Raw genomic sequence first — 23,519 nt, 5'->3', positions numbered from 1 at the left:
GTTTTTTTTTTGTAAATGGAAGCAGTTAAAGATGAATTCTTACATTCATGCTTTTAACTTTTTTATTTAGACTGGGGATCATCAAAATGAACTAAGTTGGTTGCACAATACTAAAGCTCTTGTAGTCCAAAATTTTACTTATGTTGTCTAGTCAGTGTTTTTTTTTTTTTTTTTTTTTTAGATTATATTTGTAAGCTTTAAATGAGTTGAGTGTCTGATCATTAGTAGCCGCCTGTCTGTAACCCTTTACTCTTATCATGGAGTGATTTTTAAACAATGTGCAGCAGTTGCAAAGACGATACTTAGAATGTTGTATGTGCTGGAATGGTACAAAATCTCAGCCTGGGCTTGGCATGGGTTCATTATTTTTGTAACCTTGATATTTATATTTAATTAAATATAATCCCAAGGTTTTAGATTGATATGAGTTTACTTCAAATATCCATGGGTGTGGATGGACACTTAGAGACTACAGTGCATGGTGTTGAGTATTTCTGTTGTTGAATTTTTTAATGATCTTTGTTGACATTTTTTGTTAACGATGCCCTTGCTATTAATCTTCATTGCTTATATCCGCTATATTAGCTTTTTCCTTGTCTTGCCTCTCAAAGCTATCTAAAGTGAGTGGTTAATTTTCAGTGGAATACATTCTCTAATTCAGTATTCCTGTATAAATTTTAGACTATTTTATCTGATATGTGCAACACACTTATGGTGCCACAGCCTAGGCTGACTTCCTGCCAGGGTTGACTTCAGCTCCATTGTGTCATTCATTGAATTGGATGAAGTGTGTTACGGGAAATAAATTAGTATATCATAGAGGTCTTGTGTTTTCAGTTTAACGTGAAAAAGTCTGTTCATTTGGCTTTTATTTATTTCCACACTGCTTGTCAGCTTAGTCAATTCAGTATTGTTTTTCCATGAAGTGTTTTGATTACATTATGTGGAACAGAGTAATTGTAGTTATAATTATTGTGCTGCTGCCTGTTGATTACTGTTTTACCTTGGTTATCTAACTTGAAATTAACTCTTTTGTTACAGAGTGCAGCAATGGAGGAAACTGTGATCTGGGAGCAGCATACAGTGACCTTACACAGGGTGAGTATTTCCAATTAGGCTTGTCTGATTTCATTTGTTTGTCTCTTGTTAAACACGTGTGCAACATGTCTGCCATGGCATTAATAAACTGATACGTTAAAATGCAGTGCTCACTGTAATGTGAAAACACCAAAATTTTATACAAGTACTTGGGCCAAATCACCATGAGAATATGGTGTTTAATTCTGGTCATGCAGTTTAGATTATAAGTGAACACAAAACAGTGCAAGCTTCCAGTTCAGTCTACATTTCAAGAGTTTTTATTTTAACAACAAAAACATCACTAGCATATGCTGTAGCCGTGTTCCTGCTTATCCATAATGCTTGTTTGTCTCTAAATATGCTATAAATGAAACGTACTTATTTGCTAGGTTAGAAGTAGGGTAGTGTATTGCCTTGGGAAAGACTGACCATATCATGATAAGACTTAAAGTAAAACTTAAAATAAAAATTAAGATAAAAATAATAAAACACTTTATTATCTGGAAATTTTCAGAGTTACCAACCATTTAAATGTATAATAATTTAATAAAGAATTCAATATTTCAATTCAGAAATGTCACTTGTTATCAACAGTTTACAATTGCATTAGTACATGACTAATGTTTTTGTCGTAATTAAAGCTCTTCTTTAAAAATGCTTGTCTGTCAACATGTTGCCAGTTAACAGAGGATCTGATGGCAGTGAATATATTGCCAGATGTAGAAAAAATTCTTTCAGGTGCAGCTGGTGTGGGCTGAACACCACAGATAAATGTTGCACAAACTTTTCAATAATGGGTATATGTATGTATTATTTGTCCAAAATATTAATTGACCTGGCATTAGGGATGCAAGTCAATATGGGTGCTTCTCGAAAATCGTAAGAGAGAGGTCAGATATACAGGGTGAGTCAAATTATGTTAACACTAATGATACTGCTACGTATATACTTGTATACAATTTTTTGTGGACAATTTATGGCCACATAGCAAAATACCCGCGCTTCGCAGCGGAGAAGTAGTGTGTTAAAGAGATTATGTAAACATATATATACATATATATACATATTTACATATACATACATACATACATACATACATACATACATACATACATACATACATACATATATATATATATATATATATATATATATATATATAATATATATATATATTATCCACATATATATACATATACAAATTTACATATCTACATATATATACACACACATATATATATACATATGCATATATATATAAATATATATATATATGCATATATATATAAATATAGACATACATTCATATATATATATATATATAATATATTCACGGCATTCGTAGTCTGAATCACAATCTGATTGTATGGGTGGTTACCTACCAGGTAACGCTTGTGGTTGGCCAGCAAGTCAGCTAACATCCGCCACAGTGCCCTCAGTTGTGAGAAGCAGATCATAGAATGGTTGAAAATAGTTTACTGTCAAATAATGCAAAGAGTACGCGACACGTGTTTCACCCTAATTCTGGGCTCATCAGGCGTACACACTCACTGCATATAGCCAAATTCCCGCGCTTCGCAGCGGTGAAGTATTGCTTTTAAATTTTAATTAAGAAGAAAAGAAAACCTTTTTAAATTGAGGGAAAATATACCAATAACAAATGTTAAGGATCTGTTTTTTTGTGAAGCTGCCTTTACACAGCCTGTCCGCTGTTTTATAAACGAACGCCATATAAGGCCGTCCTTTCTCCTTGCTTAGCGGTTCTGTATTGTTTTATTGTTCGTTTATTACAATTGTTATAGTTATTGTGTAGGTATTTGAGAGTCACTTTTCTGTTCAGGTACCCATTTCCTTTATGTAATCCGCGGATTCTCCGCTATTTTTTGTTCGTTTATTATGATTATAGTTATTTATTGATTCCCTTCTTTAGCTGACTGCATGCTCGTATAAGGCGCTCTGCTGTTTTTTTGTGAAGCAGTCTTTACACAGCTTCTCCGCTGTTTTATAAACGAACGCCATATAAGGCCATCCTTTTTCCTTGCTTCGCCAAGGAAGCAGCCTTTTTATTTAATCCACGGGTTCTCTGCTGTTTTATTGTTCGTTTATTACAATTGTTATAGTTCTTTGTATACCACGTTGTCAGTTCAGCACTCCGGTTGTAATATGACCAAGTTGTGCAAGCTTACTGTTGAGAATGCAACGTATAGTTGTACAGGAGAAAAGCAATCTTGCCAAACTTAATTTAAACTTACGGTTTACACCGTGCTTTGTTTCCGCCGTAGCTGCACTTATGAATATGCTTGTATGCGTCACTCGCTCGCTTCTTATTGTTTCACTGCCTACTCAATTGTGTAATGAGTGATCACATGTGCTGCGTTCAGTCAGTTCATGTGAGCCGCTCTCTTGTGTGATGTTGCGATGTCCACGGCTTTATTTAATGTTAGCTAAGACCCGGCACTTAAAAATTTCTCGCTACAGCAATTTTAACTCTGTTACAAAGTGATCCAAAGTCTCGTTTATACCTCGTTTCTTTTCATTAAACTTGTATGTCGCGAATATGGTATTGCAAACGGCAGTGGGAGCGTTTCTATAAACTTAATTTAAACTTACGGTTTACACCGTGCTTTGTTTCCGCAGTAGCTGCACTTATGAATATGCTTGTATGCATCACTCGCTCGCTTCTTATTGTTTCGCTGCCTTCTCAATTGTGTAATGAATGTTTTCTTCAACGCTCTTTGGGGCTCTTCCTTGTTTTGTACGTACTGCGTTCACAGTCAGTTCACGTGATTACGTGGGAGGCGTGATGACGCGATACGCAACTCCGCCTCCCACGGCCAGCGAGCTGCAGTCCATTACAGTATATGGACAAAAGAGGTTCCAGTTATGACTGTTACGCTTTGAATTTCGAAATGAAACCTGCCTAACTTTTGTAAGTAAGCTGTAAGGAATGAGTCTGCCAAATTTCATCCTTCCACCTACACGGGAAGTTGGAGAATTAGTGATGAGTCAGTCAGTCAGTCAGTCAGTGAGGGCTTTGCCTTTTATTAGTATAGATATGGTACATGTGTTGAACATGATGGCGAACAGGTTGAGACATTCCTGTAAATCATCTTGCACATATGAAGTATGTTTTGTGAATAAATTGTTTCCGCCATACCACACACAGTTAACTAAACCTGCTTGGCTTTTTAAAGTTATTACCGTACAAAGTCACGTGAATAACATTCACTTCTTTGCCACTTTCATAACTGTTTGGTAACTTTTAACTTTATTTAGAGAATTGATGGGTTAGTGAGCCAGTCCCAGACTCTGCGGGGGTGGGGGCAGTTGAAAGAGCTTAAAAAGTGGTGCAATGAACAGGTGGTGCAGTGTGAAGACTTGTGTATCAGTCCACAGCTCATCCTCTTTGAGGGATCCGCTATCCTCACATCATGTGACACATCAACATAGGCAGCTGTTTAGTGGTCCTTGAATGGACAGTTCACTGTCATTATAGAAAGGACCCTAATCAGCTCCCGGTATTAGCCTGGATCAGACACCGCTCATTATCTTCATCTTAAGAGGGGTTCAAAGTTTTGGCATTGGTTGCTGTCACTTAAGTTTTCAAGTGAAACATATTATAACTCTTTCTCACCTATTTTTATGGTATGGAGAGTAAGCCTAGACGGCCATAGTTCAGCATAGAAAATTCTGAGTCAAGCAATTCTACTTTAGTAGCAATTAGTCTGCTCTGTTCTCCTTTAGATACCCCAGCTAAAAAAACAAGCCAGTTATTTTAACATTTTGAAACCTAACAAGGGTAAGTTCTGTTGTTAGTCTCTTCTATAAAAATAAATGTAATGGTTTAAATGTGAATGATTTGATTATGATATCACATGATAAAAAAATATAAATAAATGGTCAGCTATAGTCATGTTAGGGTTGGGCGATGAAAAAAATTCATATCAGTCACTATGGATATATTTAGTATATCATAATATAAAGCAAATTACTATTTTTGTCGAGCTTAAAGGTTCCTTTTTACTTTTTTGTATAAAGTATAGGGAAAGTATTGTAATTGTCCAAAAATTCATTGTCGAGATTTTGGTGAATCTCAACATTGTAGACCTCACTGACTTTCTCATATATGAATTATAGGGAAAGTATTGGAATCCTCCAGAAATTCCATTTTGAGATTTTGATGAATCTCAACGTTTAAGGCCGGGTTTATACTTCACATGACACAACGCATGCTGCAGCGGACATTTCTGCTACGCAAGCGTTGTACTGTTTATACTTGCGCGCGTATTTTACGTAAATGTGGAGGAATCCAGCAGGTGGCAGTGTGAGATATTATCACGGTGAGAACAGGTTCGGCTTCTCTGTGTTGTGAATTGCCTGGAACAATTGACACCTTACCGCAATATCTCTGAAAAAAATGTTTAATGATTAAATCCATCAATCCAGGGACGTATTCATTCCAGCAAGCATTGGGCACGAGGCAGAAACAATCCCTAGACGGGGCCTCAGCTCATCGGAAGGTGAATACAAGCACACACATACACTGGAGTCATTTTAGCGGCACCAAATCTGCATATCTTTGGAAAGATATGTGTGGAAACCCAGCAGGAAAATATATAAACTCCAGGCAGGGAATATCAGCGACGTGACTCCCTGCAAGACAGCAGTACTACCGCTCCGCCACTGTGTCACCCCCATGTGTGTAATTATTAACGGAGTTCATTATTTAAATTAAATTAACGATTTATCTGTAAAATGTAACATACATACATTAATGCATTTCATCATGAAAGTGATATCAAGTATAAATCTAAAGATTCTAAATTTGCAGAGAGTTGGAATATCATACATTTAAAGTGTTCTGTGTGGTGATCTATTGCTGCTTGCCTTTGTTGTCATGTCAGGAGGAAGTCCAAGAAGCTCGTAGCGATTAAAAACTGGGATGACATTTACGACTGTCTGCTTTAATGATAAAGTAAACTACGAGGTTAAAGTGGACATTTTGAGATTAAAGCCGAAATTTCCACTTTAATCACAAAATACATGTTTTCGCCATGTCCTTAATTTTTTTTTCTCTGTGGCTCAAATACAGCGCTGTACATTATGTTGCTGTTGTGAAGTTGCAAAAGATGCACAAAAGATGGTATGTGAGACTTTTAAAATGTATTGTGTCATTACGATTGGGAATATACGACGCTTGAATATAAAAGCACCACGAATACATCTATATGTCAGCACTTTGCTTCACCACATCGAAACATTCATCAAACATCGAAGAGTGCACATCGATCCCATAGGATCCGCATAGCGGCTTTCTGTCACATGTAGATAGTAAACAGAGACTCTGATGTCACATTCCAACATTTATCACACTGCGCCCCCTAATTTTTTGCTGGTACTGCAACTCGCGCACGCATCACGTTAATTTCTTAGGACCTGCTCAGAGGATGCATCAAATGAATGCTGGGATTGCGTGGCAGCCATGATGCGTGCGTGTATGCGTTCTGAGCATGAAGTATAAATGAGCCCTAAGACCTCCCTGAGTCCGAAAATACCATTTTTGGAATTATGTTTGTCTGTCTGTGTGTGTATTGTATTATATATATATATATATATATATATATATATATATATATATAGTACTGTGCAAAAGTTTTAGTCAGGTGTGAAAAAAATGCTGTAAACAAAGAATGCTTTCAAAAATGGAAGTGTTAATCATTTATTTTCATCAATAAACAAAATGCAGTGAATAAACAAAACAGAAATCTAAATCAAATCAATATTTGGTGTGACCACCCTTTGCCTTCAAAACATCATCAATTCTTCTAGGTACACTTGCACACAGTTTTTGAAGGAACTCGGCTGGTAGGTTGTTCCAAACATCTTGGAGAACTAACCACAGATCTTCTATGGATGTAGGCTTCCTCACATCCTTCTGTCTCTTCATGTAATCCCAGACACCCTCGATGATGTTGAGATCAGGGCTCTGTGGGGGCCATACCATCACTTCCAGGACTTCTTGTTCTTCTTTACGCAGAAGATAGTTCTTAATGACTTTGGCTGTATGTTTGGGGTCGTTGTTCTGCTGCAGAATAAATTTGGGGCCAATCATACGCCTCCCTGATGGTATTACATGATGGATAAGTATCTGCCTGTATTTGTCAGCATTGAGAACACCATTAATCCTGACCAAATCTCCAACTCCATTTGCAGAAATGCAGCCCCAAACATTCAAGGAACCTCCACCATGCTTCACTGTTGCCTGCAGACACTCATTATTGCACCGCTCTCCAGCCCTTCAACGAACAAACTGCCTTCTGCTACAGCCAAATATTTCAAATATTGACTCATCAGTCCAGAGCACCTGCTGCCATTTTTCTGCACCCCAGTTCCTATGTTTTCGTGCATACTTGAGTCGCTTGGCCTTGTTTCCACGTCAGAGGTATGGCTTTTTGGCTGCAACCCTTCCATGAAGACCACTTCTGGCCAGACTTCTCCGGACAGTAGATGGGTGTACCTGGGTCCCACTGGTTTCTGCCAGTTCTGTGCTGATGGCACTGCTGGACATCTTCCGATTTCGAAGGGTAATAAGCTTGATGTGTCTTTCATCTGCTGCACTAAGTTTCCTTGGCTGACCACTGCGTCTATGATCCTCAACATTGCCCATTTCTTTGTGCTTCTTCAGAAGATCAACAGCACATCTTGAAACCCCAGTCTGCTTTGAAATCTTTGTCTGGGAGAGACCTTGCTGATGCAGTATTGTGTCTTGTTGCTGTGCTCAATCTTGCCATGACATGAAACTGTCTTCCACAACCTCACCTTGGTAGCAGTTTGGTTGTTCCTCACCCAGTTTTAGGCCTCCTACACAGCTGTTTCTGTTTCAGTTAATGACTGTGTTTCAACCTACGTGTGACATTGATGATCATTAGCACCTGTTCGGTATAATTGGTTGATCATACACCTGACTATAATCCTACAAAATCCCTGACTTTGTGCAAGTGTACCTATAAGAATTGATGCTGGTTTGAAGGCAAAAGGTAGTAACACCAAATATTGATTTGATTTAGATTTTTCTTTTGTTCACTCACTTTGCATTTTGTAAATTGATAACAATAAGCAATCATTATTTATATTTCTGAAAGCATTCTTTGTTTACAGCATTTTTTCACACCTGCCAGACGCCCCTTGGAAAACCCCTAGGAAACATAGACGGGCTACCTTCACATTTCTCCTTTCCCTTCTGGCCAGCTCTGTCGCGTAATCTGCCTCTCACACGGTGCTCCGCCTTCTTAGAAAGCCTGTACGGGCTTCTCTCAGTTTGTTAAATTGATCTCCTTATCTCTCTCTCAGACTTTCTCTGCTCCTAGCGGAACTGTCATCTTTGACTTGTCATGAAGCACGTTTAAACTTTAGAAAAAACACAAATGTTTGTTTGCAGTGCTTTGAATAAAGTTCCTTTTTTTTTTTCTACAACCCTGTGTCTCTGTGCAAATCTGTGACCCAAGCGTGACATATATATATATATATATATATATACACACACACACAGTGCATCCGGAAAGTATTAACAGCGCATCACTTTTTCCACATTTTCTTATGTTACAGCCTTATTCCAAAATGGATTAAATTAATTTTTTCCTCAGAATTCTACACACAACACCCCATAATAACAATGTGAAAAAAAGTTTACTTGAGGTTTTTACAAATTTATTAAAAATAAAAAAACTGAGAAAGCACATGTACATAAGTATTCACAGCCTTTGCCATGAAGTTCAAAATTGAGCTCAGGTACATCCTGTTTCCCCTGATCATCCTTGAGATGTTTCTGCAGCTTAATTGGAGTCCACCTGTGGTAAATTCAGTTGATTGGACATGATTTGGAAAGGCACACACCTGTCTATGTAAGGTCCCACAGTTGACAGTTCATGTCAGGGCACAAACCAAGCATGAAGTCAAAGGAATTGTCTGTAGACCTCCGAGACAGGATTGTCTCGAGGCACATATCTGGGGAAGGTTACAGAAAAATTTCTGCTGCTTTGAAGGTCCCAATGAGCACAGTGGCCTCCATCATCCGTAAGTGGAAGAAGTTCGAAACCACCAGGATTCTTCCTAGAGCTGGCCGGTCATCTAAACTGTGCGATCGGGGGAGAAGGGCCTTAGTCAGGGAGGTGACCAAGAACCAGATGGTCACTCTGTCAGAGCCCCAGAGGTCCTCTGTGGAGAGAGGAGAACCTTCCAGAAGGACTACCATCTCTGCAGCAATCCACCAATCAGGCCTGTATGGTAGAGTGGCCAGACGGAAGCCACTCCTTGGTAAAAGGCACATGGCAGCCCGCCTGGAGTTTGCCAAAAGGCACCTGAAGGACTCTCAGACCATGAGAAAGAAAATTCTCTGGTCTGATGAGACAAAGATTGAACTCTTTGGTGTGAATGCCAGGCGTCACGTTTGGAGGAAACCAGGCGCAGCTCATCACCAGGCCAATACCATCCCTACAGTGAAGCATGGTGGTGGCAGCATCATGCTGTGGGGATGTTTTTCAGCAGCAGGGACTGGGAGACTACTCAGGATAATGGGAAAGATGACTGCAGCAATGTACAGATACATCCTGGATGAAAACCTGCTCCAGAGCGCTCTTGACCTCAGACTGGGGCGACGGTTCATCTTTCAGCAGGACAACAACCCTAAGCACACAGCCAAGATATCAAAGGAGTGGCTTCAGGACAACTCTGTGACTTGAATCCGATTGAACATCTCTGGAGAGATCTTAAAATAGCTGTGCACCGACGCTTCCCATCCAACCTGACAGAGCTTGAGAGGTGCTGCAAAGAGGAATGGGCAAAACTGGCCAAGGATAGGTGTGCCAAGCTTGTGGCATCATATTCAAAAAGGCTGAGGCTGTAATTGCTGCCAAAGGTGCATCGACAAAGTATTGAGCAAAGGCTGTGAATACTTATGTACATGTGATTTCTCAGTTTTTTTATTTTTAATAAATTTGCAAAAACCTCAAGTAAACTTTTTTCACGTTGTCATTATGGGGTGTTGTGTGTAGAATTCTGAGGAAAAATATGAATTTAATCCATTTTGGAATAAGGCTGTAACATAACAAAATGTGGAAAAAGTAATTCGCTGTGAATACTTTCCGGATGCACTATTTAATATAAGTGCTGGGCGGTATACCGGTTCATACCAAAAACCATTTTTTATTTTTTTTATAAGGATTTTCCTTATACCGCAACACCAGTTTAAATTGCCTAAACGATATTCGGAATGTGGCGCAGCGGGAAACTGTTCAAGTGGGGACCTTTTTCACTGCTACACCGCTAAACACAGATTTGTTGCACAGGGGCTCTTTTTCACTGCTACTCCACTAAATAGGTAGTGGTAGTGTAGGTATTGCGCAGTGAAAATGGACAGAGAACATTCCGAAACTGAAGCTGACGATAAAGTTGAACATAATGACACAAAAGAACTTTTGCCGAAAAAAAGGAATCACTTCCGTTTCCTGGAGATACTTTGGTTTTAAAAGGTCGGATGTGGACCATTATGTTCAAATGTGTAAATACTGTTTCTATACTACTGGATAATACTGCATGCCAAGTTGTACTTGTTTTATTTGTTTTCAATACAGTGTCATTTACCTGGGTACTGTATAATAGTGTGATGACATGTTGACTTTATTCTTGACATTTCCACTTTAAACTCGACGCTTATGACGAGAATAAAGTCGACATGTTGACTTTATTCTCGAAATTTGTCATTAAAGTAGAACATTGTAAACTAAACTTCATCATAAAATGAATATTTAATTTACTAGATTTTCTGAAACCCCGTCATAAGTTATATAGCACATTAAATGCTTTGTGTTAAGTGTTCCCCGAGCTTCTTAAACTGACTTCCTCTTGCACTAAGAGGAAGCGCTGGCAGCGATCGCCAAACAGAATACATTCACTTCATGATATTCCTGCTCTCTGAACATTTAGAATGCTAAGATAAATACTTGATATAATTTTCATGGTGGAATGCATTAAAGCATGCATTAATCATGTGGGGGCACGGCGGCGTGGAGGTTGCACCGCTGCCTCACAGCAAGGGTGTCTCGGATGTACCCTGCCTTTCATTTGCATGTTTTTCTGGTGGGTTTACTCGGCGTGCTTCAGTTTCCTTTCAAAATCATGTAGGATGTGGGGTTTTGTTATGCTATATTGACCTTGCTAGTGTATGTTTTGCTCTATTCACCCTGCGATGTACTGGCAACTCGTTCAGGGATGGGCGCAACCCTGAATGGATGGCATAATTAAACATGTATAACGAAGATATTTTTAAAGTTCTGAACACTCTGTGGGCTAAGTTTATAACTAGTTTTAATTTCACAAAGACGTTTATCATGTGGTGATTGGTTATGTGGAGAAAGAAAAAGGAAGGATAGGAACTGGGGTTTTGGTATGTCAGATAGAGACAGCACGGGTGCAATAAAGAAAGCCCGCTCAGAAGAACATGCATTGAATTCTGTGTTCGTGTCTCCGACCACCAGATCACAAACCCAACATTTACACAATATTTAAGTTAAACCTGTGCGATACCCATTCATACATCCAGTTTTTTGGAGCCTCGTCACACCTGCCATAAAGTTCTCTACACTGAACATACACCTGGGGACCCCTTACTGCGAGGGAGCAGCACTACCGTGCATGTTTAATACCTGCTTTAATGCATTTCATCATGAAAATGATATCAAGTATTTATCTTAGCATTCTAAATTTTCAGAAAGCAAGAATATTATGAAGTGAATGGATTCTGTGCGGTGATCGCTGTCTCATCTTAGTGCGGAGGAAGTCAGTTTAAGAATCGTAGTGATTAACAACTGGTTCGGGGAACACTTAACACAAAGCATTTAATGTGCTGCATTAACTTATGACGGGGTTTGACAAAATCTAGTAAATTAAACATTGATTTTAGGAAGAAGTTTAGTTTACGACATTCTACTTTAATTATGAAGTAAACTATGAGAATAAAGTGGAAATGTCGACTTTAATCTCGACATAAATGGCAAGAATAAAGTGGAAATGTCGACTTTATTCTCGACATATAGTTTGTTTTTTTCTTCCCTGTGTCCGTATTTTTTTTTCTTCACCATGGCCCTAATATGATTCCGTAGGGCTATACCACAAATAGCATTATAAATGCAAGTTGCAGTCCATATTAATGCAGTTTGCCTAAATGATGGTTTAGTTGATAAAGATGTCATCACCAAGTTGCACTTGTTTTATTTTATTTTAATTTGGTGAATACTGTGTAATGCACCTGGGCTTGAAGCCTTGAAGTAATAGTGCAACTATCAGTAATAATACTATTATTTATTTTATTGTTATTATTTATTAGTTTACATTTTATGCAGTTTAATGATGGTGAAGTTGTTTAAAAAGTCACTTTAACGTGTCAGTGGACAGAGATTGTTAACATTAACAGAAAGTGTAGTTGGTTTACATAAAATATTTACTATTTATTCCTTTTCTAAGACATGTTCAGTGCAATACAACTTTTGACAAGCACTTTTGGATATTTTACTAAGTCTAAATGCCTAAACTAAAATCTTAATTATACACAGTCAAAAACTTCAAGTGTTACTGGAGAACACAAACAAAATGCACAACTAAATTCTTTGGTCATTTCCAAATAAATGAAATAGTTATTACAAAATAAAAGTCTCAATTCTGACTAGTCTAAATCTTTCAGGTTTTACAGGAGAACATACAAAATTTGTTGGTTAACTCCAAATAAATAAAAACTGAAACTAAAATCTAACAGCGTTCAAGTTTTACAGAAGAACACAAAATAAATTCTTTGGTCATTTCCAAATAAATAAAGTAAGTATTAATACAAGATAAAATCTCAAAAAAATCTTCCTTTATACTGTATCAGTTCCTTTGTATAGATTCAAACTGTTTTAAATGGCTTGGAAACAAACCCATGAATAAATAGACAAAAAATATATCCTCAATACAAATTCAAATAACTTTCAAATGTAAACGAAAGAGAACATAAACAAAATCGACCTATTCACTCAATTGTTGTCAGCTTATACTCCGTCATGTTATGCTTCAAGGCAAAGAATACCACTGCTTCAGGTGGTATAAATGATTTGTGGTATTACCTGTCTTTGTGGGAGCATGATTTTGACACAAATTACACTGCACATTACTCTGCTTATTGTCATTCTTTAAATAGCCAAAATATCTCCATACAACTGAATTCCTCAGACACTTCTTTTCAACAATGTCCTCATCTTTTGTGCCTTGGGCTGTGTCTTTTGGGGTGTTTTTCTCTTTGCTATCACTCCCTTTCCTGATGTACTGGTGTTCATGAATGCAATAGACCAAATATTAGTACATTTACTGCTACTAGCTGCTATTCCTATACCCAGTGTTGTGTGTGTCAACCAAACCTGACGTGGTTGTAACTCTGCTCCAGCCACATGGTTGGTTCTGCGCAGCTCTGTTCTCATTATTATTGGCTTTTTGTGTTGTCTATCAAAACGTGGATGGAATGAGTTCAGTTGACATTGTTTTGACCATGTCATTCTATTGAGGAAAGGTTATTTCATGATAATTATCTATCATTTTTAGCCTAGCTCACAGTGCATGTTAAAACATTATTAAAAAATTATAGTGTTAATTGTGATCCATTCACTCACATTGAAACTTGACAGTACTCTGCCTGTCAGAGAAACAATCTTTATAGCATAATGAAATAGATGTGAAAAGCCTGAAAAATAGTAAGTGTCATTCTCGTTTTTTTTTATTTGTTTTGGTTTGCTGCTAAATCTGAGTCACGTAATTCTGGATAATGATCTTTTTGAGTAAATATTTGTTAGTCCAAGTCTTAATGAAAAATTGTCCTCCAGATTATAGATGATTTTTTGCCGCTTATTGGGTGGTGTTTATTTTACCCAGAGTGGTTCAGTGAAGTGTGTTTTTAGAAGAAAAGGGGGTGGATAACGATAACTATTGAAAATACAAATGAAGAATATCTTGCACGTGTAATTTTGTTTGCTATAATCTGTGATTTAAGCACCGAGTCTCAGGCATATGTGTTGTTAATCAAAAATAATAGGGATATGGTGGTGTTCTGCATGTGTGAGCTTGAGTGCTGTTTGGTGCTTTCTTAGGGCCAGTTTATACTTCACGTTTAGAACACGTATGTGCAGTCATCATGACTGCCACATGTTCCCAGCGTTCATTTGACGTATCCTCTGAGCACATCATCGGAAACTACTGCACGAGTTGCAGTACCAGCAAAAAGTCGGGGGTTGTACTGTGATCAAGTCAGAGCATGACGTCAGAGTCTGTGATTACTGTCTACATGTGACAGAAACCAGCTTTGCCGATCCTACAGAATCAATGTGCTTGCTTCAGTGTTTGATGAATGGTTCGATGTGGTGAAGCAAAATGGCAATATACAAATGCATTTGTGGTGCTTTTGTATTCAAGTGTTGCATATTCCTGAGCATAATGACATAATACATGTGCTGACACAATTAAAGACACAGTGAAAAGGTCTATTTTGTGATTAAAGTGGAAGTTTGGGCTTTAATCTTGAAATGTCCACTTTAATCTCAAACTTTATTTTATCATTAAAGGAGACCATTGTAAACACCATCCTAAAACCGACCCAGTTTTTAATCGCTACATGCTTCTGGAGCTTCTTTCTGAACTGAAAGCAGCTGCAAGCAGCAATTGCCACACAGAACACATTTAATGTATGATATTCCAGCTCGGTGCACATTTAGAATCCTTATTTATTCTTCCTATCACTTTCATGATGAAATGCATTGAAGTATGTATATTACATTTTACAGGTAAATCGTTAATTCAAATAATGAATACTGTTAATAATTACACATGTGGGGGCGGCAGGGTGGCTGAGCCGTAGGGCTGCTACCTCGCAGTAGGGATTCATGTTCCTGGTGTTCCCTGCCTGGAGTTTGCATGTTTTCCTGGAGGGTTTCCACAGTGTGCTCCCATTTCCTTTCAAAGACATGGTTTGGGGATTTGGTGACGCTAAAATGATGCTAGTGTATGTGTGTTCACCTTCCAGTGAGCTGATGCCCCATCCAGGGATTGTTTCTGATTTAATGGATGTAATCATTATACATCCTTTTCAGAGATATTGTGGCAAGGTGTCCTCGAAATTTAATGGATGTTTCAGACAATTCACAGCAGGGAATTCGAACGTTTTCTCACTGTGATGATATCTGTCACCTGGTGGAATCCTCCAGAATTACATAAAGTACGCGCACAAGTATAAATAGTACAACACTTGCGTAGCAGTAGCGTCTGCTGGAGCATGCATCGCGTCACATGAAATATAAACCCGGCCTTACTTGTATTTGACGCAACATGCGTTTGGCTTGTTGCCCTGCAATGTTTCATTGTGTAGGATAAAGCTCTGTAATCAGTTGCTTATGCACTCTCAGGTTTATTTGTAGTAAATTGAAAATAATATGGGCTTTTTTTATACTGTACAATGATCATGTATTGTCCCCTCCACTTTGAAATTCCAGCAACCCACCCTTGCTAAATTTGTTTCTGTGGCATCTTTACATTGAAATTGTCATAGCCAATGGTAGGTGGCGCACAAATATCAGGAGTCTCCTGTTTGCAGTGTGTTTTTATTTTATAAATTAATTAATTATAACAGTACAATTCACATTCTGATACATTTATGCATGAGTAGTAAGGTTTTCAAATAACATAGTAACTTGAACTCTGATTGGTTGTAAACAAGGCATAGACAGCATTGAAGTGACACACCATTTAGCACTTTAGTATATAGTTTTTTACATTTTTGTTAAATGACGGCAATGTTAGAAAATATCACAATGGCCTGGTTGCATCTGAGACAAACCAGACACTACAGCATCTTGTTGTTTGGGGTTTGGGTTAGTGGGGGAGTTTGTGATGCTAACATCTAGCTAGTTATTAGCAACAGAGGGATGGATGATATTATTATTTAGGTAAGGTAAAGTTAACATCAGACCTATGTCTGTACTCATAAATGAAAAGTCTGGTTTGACCCCACCAGAATCCTCTTTAATAAAACCCCTGTGTGCGTCCAGTGTCCGTGTGTGTGTGTATGTCTTCTGGTGAAGTGCGCAGGTGCGGGGCACGGTACGATGCTTTCAAAGCAGATGCTTCAAAGGCCGCCTATCGCGTCACACAAGACAGAGAGGACGGGACCTATAAAATATCGCGCGGCCGATCCAATCGGATTTCGGTAAATGAGGTAAGACCTAAAACATAAAGCACAAAAAATACAATCTGGTACTGAGACACGGAGACCAGCTTCCCCATTGTTGTGCAAGTGTTCACTCTGAGGATGTCAGATTTGCGATTAAGAAGCTTGGCCCGGTAAAGTGTAAAGTGTCAGTCGTTGAAGGGGTTTTCCTAAATATACAAACTTTCATGATATTACAATACAATGATTTTTAAAAGTGAATTTATTTTCGCGCACATTACATCAGTTGCTGGGGAGAATCTGCTGATTGCCCACTGTTGTGACAGAAAATTAAACGCATATTACGGACAGCAAAGCCAGTATTACTGTCAGAGATTATTACAGGCATTTTACGGAAAAAATTTAATGAGGTAAAAGGTCCCTTGCCATTTAATATAGACTGTTCCTACTAATGTTTATGGACTACTGTTCTAGCACCCGTTATTATAACGGGCTTAATGTCTAGTTTTTATATAAAAAGCCATTGTACATGGCTAGTTTGTATTATACATTTTCCTTTAGAAATTGAATAGAAATTGTCATTTAGAGGACTCAGAGCTTAAGGATACAGCATGGAAATTGATCAACAGTTTTGCAACCAAAATATTTTAAGTTTTTAATCAATTTTAATTTTTAGTAAGTATGAATTATTTTTTATAAGAGAATCTTGTACCATTAATTTGCAACTATTTTTACACCTACATTTTTTGTATTACAATGAAAAATGTTTCATATATTTTACCAGCCCATTTAGCTTTCACTTACCATGATCAATTGCAACACTAACTACTTACGTTTCTTTAAAATAATCTTTGTATTTATGCTAAACTGTTTTGGCATCACCTTTAAAAAAATATGTACTCATTTACCAAGTAGAAAATTACATTTTTTTCTCTTATTCAATAACAGCTCAAATGAAGGATTTTTTTTTCCCTCTCAGGCACCAGGATTTGGATTTGGCATTGCTATTTCAGGAGGAAGGGATAATCCACATTTTCAGAGTGGTGAAACTTCTATAGTTATATCAGATGTATTGAAAGGAGGCCCAGCAGAAGGATTGTTACTGTGAGTATAGTGAAAAGAATAAAATGCAAAATTCAGTAATCTCTATAATGTTTATCTTAGTATTTAAGCTACCACTTAACAATTTGTTTTCCAAGCAGTGATCAAGCTCAAAAAAGTGTCACCTTATTGATAGAGTGAATTTCAAATATGTTTGTATATTTGACATTTAAATTGTTTTTTTGTGAGTATTATGTAAAAAAAAAATCATAGCTACCTTTAAAAATTGATTTCCACTCCCAGTTTTTCAATTTGGGTGACACAAACATCAAGTGAACCTCTGCTCATTAGCAACAGAGGGACAGATGATATTATTAGTTAAGTTAAAGTTAATATTAGACAAGTCTGTACTTGTGTTCTTAATTTTTCATTAGTTGGATTTCCATTGTTTAATGATTCCATTGTTTTACTGAAAAATTGATTTTTTAATCTATGAAATATATAGAACATTTTGCTTCTTTTTTCAATATATAGTAAATACAGGAACACCTTGCATGAATCATCTATGGCAAGAGATACTACTTTAGTGTGTTTTATTTTTTTCATGGCATTTGATTTTTTTTTCTTTTTTTCAGAGAGAATGACAGAGTTGTTATGGTTAATGCTGTTTCAATGGATAATGTGGAACATGCTTTTGCAGTTCAGCAGCTACGAAAAAGTGGCAAAAATGCTAAAATTGTGAGTAAGATGTTTCAGATTCACTGTATAAATAGTAAGATATTTAAATATAATACATCTCTGGTATTAATGAAGAAATAACTTATCCTTAAATTGGTAAATCTTTATGAAGCTCTTATTTTTAATGTATTTGTTCTCCTTTCTGAAATGTCTATACATACAGATGTAACCATTCCAAATGATCAAGGAATACTGCATTACTCTGTGGTGTGCTGCCAACAGCAGACTGCACAGGATCATTTCTAAAATGGTACTATCAGTAATGTGACTGTGCTAGCTTTAAAGACTACATGGACAACAGTTTGAAAACTTATGATGTCATATAGAGCACTTGAACTGCAACCAGAAAACTTACGTTTGAATCCAGGTCAAGGCTCAGTGGTGTTCTGTTTTCAAATTATAGAAATTAAGTTGTACAATGTTTAGAATTGTACAAAAAATTAGCAGCATTAAACACAAAGTATTCAACATCATTGGCTAGGGTGCCAGTCTCTTAACATAGTGAAATGGAAGTGTTGCTGCACTGGGTTAGTTTTAAGTAAGGACTTCAACCCACGTGACAATCCGAAAGAGGCCATGTTGCAAAAATGAGTACACTCTCATAAAAATTTCAAAATCAAACCGGAGTATTTGTTTGCCGAGGCTAGTTAAGGGTGATTTATCTGCAGATTAGTCTGTTAAACCATCACTTTCAAACAGGTCTAATCAGTTCACCTTAAGAGGGCTGCTTAAGCCATTGAGTTTCTCCCAGAATTAATACCGACAGTGCCACCACATGGGAGAGAATTGTCTGGAGAATTAAGAAGGAAAATTATTTCATTACTCAAAAGAGGACAAGGATACAAGAAGATTAGCAAATCACTGTTATTACGCCAAAATGCGGTAGCAAAATTGTTGCAGAAATTCAAAACGTATGGACCCTGAGATGACAGTGATGAGAGAATTGTAAAGAAATTCTGAAAAGCATGTACATCGGAGGTGGAGAAAAGCTGTGGGGAGGCAAACTGGAGTAACAGTTTAATCTCATACAGTAAGACTCATTCTGCACAGAAGTGAAATGAATGATTGTCATCCACACGAGAACGATTGGTTTGCCTTTCCAAAGTCCTATATTAACGAAGTGAAGACTTTTGGAAATCTATTTGGTATAACAAGGGGAAGGAGTGCAGTGAGAAGTGCATGGTTTCCACAGTGAAGCACAGCAGTTATGGAGTTCTTATATGGAGATATATAAGCACTGAAGGTGTGATAGAACTTTACTTTGTCAATGGCATCATGAATTCAGATGTACTGAAGAATCTTGAAAGAAAAGCTGTTATCTTCCCTCCACACCCTGAGCCTTTGGTTAGTTTTTCATTCAAGTGCTGGAGTGGCCAAATATGTCACCCAATCTCAACCCTGTTAAGCACCTGAGGAAAATTTTAAAGATGCATGTTACACAACACTCCTCATCAAACAACAAAGCACTCAAGGTTATCCTTCAGAAGTGGCTCAGGATAGTTCACCAAAAGTGCATGTTAAGGCCAGGTGTAAATAGGGGTTAGTTGGACTGGAGAAAGAGATTGGTAATTTCTACAAGTGCCAGAGAGGGAGTGATGGCTAAAAAACCTCAGTATAGTATTCAGTTTTTTTTTTTTGAAATGCTGATTTATTTAGTATTTTATTAAGAAAAGAAACAATTCAGTAAACATTCATGCAAATACCCATCAATCAAACTTTGTGTTCCAAAGCACAAGCAGCCCCATCTTATTTTCAGATGTTTCAAAAGGAAGTAGATTAAAGTAAAATTTTAAGTAATAGCTCTCTGTAAACATGCATTATATGGTCCATAATTTATCTAAGTAAATTAATATTTCCTATTTAAGGGTTCTAAAAAGTTTTTTTTTTTTTTTTTTTTTACTTTGATAACAAGCACTAGTATTCAGGGAAACGTTTGAAACATTTTAAGTTCTTATAAAGTGTATAAACCTAATATGGTAGGAAGTGAGCCCGTCAACTTTTCTCAAATTTTCTTCTTCTTTTTTCGGCTGCTCCCGTTAGGGGTTCCCACAGCGGATCATCTTCTTCCATATCTTTCTGTCCTCTGCATCTTGTCCTGTTACACCCATCACCTGCATGTCCTCTCTCACCACATCCATAAACCTTCACTTAGGCCTTCCTCTTTTCCTCTTCCCTGGCAGCTCTATCCTTAGCATCCTTCTCCCAATATACCTAGCATCTCTCCTCTGCACATGTCCAAACCAACGCAATCTCGCCTCTCTGACTTTGTCTCCCAACCGTCCAACTTGAGCTGACCCTCTAATGTACTCATTTCTAATCCTGTCCATCCTCGTCACACCCAATGCAAATCTTAGCATCTTTAACTCTGCCACCTCCATCTTTGTCTCCTGCTTTCTGCTCAGTGCCACCATTTCCAACCCATATAACATAGCTGGTCTCACTACCATCCTGTAAACCTTCCCTTTCACTCTTGCTGATACCCGTCTGTCACAAATTACTCCTGACACTCTTCTCCACCCATTACACCCTGCCTGCACTCTCTTGTTCACCTCTCTTCCACAATCCCCATTACTCTGTACTGTTGATCCCAAGTATTTAAACTCATCCACCTTCGCCAACTGTACTCCCTGCATCCTCACCATTCCACTGACCTCCCTCTCATTTACACACGTATTCTGTCTTGTTCCTACTGACCTTCATTCCTCTCCTCTCTAGAGCATATCTCCACCTCTCCTGGGTCTCCTCAACCTGCTCCCTACTATCGCTACAGATCACAATGTCATCAGCAAACATCATAGTCCACAGGGACTCCTGTCTAATCTCGTCTGTCAGCCTGTCCATCACCATTGCAAATAAGAAAGGGCTCAGAGCCGATCCCTGATGTAATCCCACCTCCAACTTGAATGCATCCGTTGCTCCTACCGCAGACCTCACCACTGTCACACTTCCCTCGTACATATACTGTACAACTCTTACATACTTCTCTGCCACTCCCGACTTCCTCATACAATACCATAGCTCCTCTCGATGCACCCTGTCATATGCTTTCTTCAGGTCCACAAAGACGCAATGCAACTCCTTCTGGCCTTCTCTAAACTTCTCCATCAACATCCTCAAAGCAAACATTGCATCTGTGGTGCTCTTTCATGGCATGAAACCATACAGCTGCTCACTAATAATCACCTCCCTTCTTAACCTAGGTTCCACTGCTCTTTCCCATAACTTCATGCAGTGGCTCATGAATTTTATTCCCCTGTAGTTACTGCAGTCCTGCACATCCCCCTTATTCTTAAATATCGGCACCAGTACACTTCTTCTCCACTCCTCAGGCATCCTTTCACTTTCCAAGATTCCATTAAACAATCTGGTTAAAAAGTCCACTGCCATCTCTCCTAAACACCTCCATGTTTCCATAGGTATGTCATCTGGACCAATGGCCTTTCCATTTTTCATCCTCTTCATAGCTGTCCTTACTTCCTCCTTGCTAATCCGTAGCTCTTCCTGATTCACTATCTTCACATCATCCAACCTCTTCTCTCTCTCTCTCGTTCTCTTCATTCATCAGCCTCTCAAAGTACTCTTTCCATCTACTCAACACACTCTCCTTGCTTGTGAGTACGTTTCATTCTTTATCCTTTATCACCCTAACCTGCTGCACATCTTTCCCAGCTTGGTCCCTCTGTCTAGTCAATCAGTACATGTCCTTTTCTCCCTCCTTAGTGTCCAACCTCTCATACAACTCATCATATGCCTTTTCTTTAGCCTTTGCCACCTCTCTCTTCACCTTGCGCCTTACCTCTTTGTACTCTTGTCTACTTTCTGCATCTCTCTGACTGTCCCACTTCTTCTTTGCAATCCTCTTCCTCTGTATACTCTTTCATATTTCTTCATTCCACCACCAGGTTTTCTTTTCCTCTTTCCAGATGTCACGCCAAGCACCCTTCTTGCTGTCACACTTTCTACATCTGCTGTAGTTTCCCAGCTGTCTGGTGACTCTTCGCTGCCACCCAGTGCCTGTCTCACCTCCTCACTAAACTCAACCTTGCAGTCTTCCTTTTTCAACTTCCACCATTTGATCCTTGGCTCTGCCCTCACTCTCTTCCTCTTCTTGATCTCCAACGTCATCCTACAGACCACCATCCTATGCTGCTTAACTACACTTTCCCCTGCCACCACTTTGCAGTCTTCAATCTCCTTTAGATTGACTCTTCTGCATAGGATGTAATCTACCTGTGTGCATCTTCCTCCACTCTTGTACGTCACCCTGTGTTCCTCCCTCTTCTTAAAATACGTATTAACCAGAACCATGTCCATCCTTTTGGCAAAATCCACTATCCTCTGACCTTCTTCATTCCTCTACTTGACACCATACCTACCCATCACCTCCTCGTCTCCTCTGTTCCCTTCACCAACATGTCCATTGAAATCTGCTCCAGTCACCACTTTCTGTCCCTTGGGTACACTGCTCATCCAACTCACTCCAAAAATCTTCTTTCTCACCCATTGCACACCCAACTTGCGGGGCATATGCACTAACAACATTCATCATCACACCTCCAATTTCCAGCTTCATAATCATTACTCTGTCTGACACTCTTTTCACCTCCAAAACACTCTTGACATACTGTTCCTTCAGAATATCCCCTACTCCATTTCTCCTCCCATCCATACCATGATAGAGCAATTTGAATCCATCTCCGATCCACCTGGCCTTACTCCCCTTCCATTTAGTTTCTTGCACACACAATATATCAACCTTCCTTCTCACCATCATATCTGCTAACTCTCTCCCCTTACCAGTCATACTGCCAACATTCAATAGTTCCTACCCTCCGTTCCACTCTCTTTACTTTCCTCCTCTCCTCCTGCCTCCGGACACATCTCCCCCCTCTTCTTCTCCTTCTTCTTCGGCCAACAGTAGCCCAATTTCCGCCAGCACCCTGTTAACTAACAGTACTGGTGGCGGTCGTTGTTAACCCGGGGCTCGACCGATCTGGTATGGAAATTTGTATTGTTGTCCGCATATTAATTTGGCAAAATTTTACACCGGATGCCCTTCCTGACGTAACCCTCCCCATTTATCCGGGCTTGGGTCCGGCACCCAGAAACACACTGGTTTGTGCATCCCCTGTGGCTGGGTTCGAAACTTTTCTAAAATAGTTACAGAAATTTGACTGAATGTTCCTAAAATTCCATAATAAGAGGATTTAAAATTACATTGAAATTAAATAAAGCAGTCATATCATTAAAGTCCGATGCATCACGATTACAATCATTCAACTAGACCAGTGGTTCCAAAACTCCTGGGGACCACCTAATGCTGCAAGTTTTTGTTACAACCAGAATCACAATCAGTGATAATAATCAATAACAACTGATCTAATTTAATTAGCTGGTCCTTTTTTCTCTTCTCTTATTCTGCATT

At 38.5% G+C, this 23,519-nt stretch overlaps 1 protein-coding gene across 11 annotated transcripts in view; it reads left to right on the top strand.

Moving 5' to 3' along the window:
• Positions 1–23,519, top strand: part of tjp1a (tight junction protein 1a) — a 297,836-nt gene that overhangs the window by 214,067 nt on the left and 60,250 nt on the right. For all 11 annotated transcript variants that reach the window (XM_051920451.1, XM_051920456.1, XM_051920453.1 and 8 more), the window contains 3 exons: positions 1,042–1,098; positions 17,295–17,419; positions 17,992–18,094. In XM_051920451.1, coding sequence (XP_051776411.1) covers positions 1,042–1,098; positions 17,295–17,419; positions 17,992–18,094 — 285 coding nt within the window. The remainder of the gene's footprint in view (positions 1–1,041; positions 1,099–17,294; positions 17,420–17,991; positions 18,095–23,519) is intronic.

This window comes from Erpetoichthys calabaricus, chromosome 17, assembly GCF_900747795.2.
Source record: "Erpetoichthys calabaricus chromosome 17, fErpCal1.3, whole genome shotgun sequence".
Classification (NCBI taxonomy): domain Eukaryota; kingdom Metazoa; phylum Chordata; class Cladistia; order Polypteriformes; family Polypteridae; genus Erpetoichthys; species Erpetoichthys calabaricus.
This window is presented reverse-complemented; position numbering and strand designations above follow the sequence as displayed.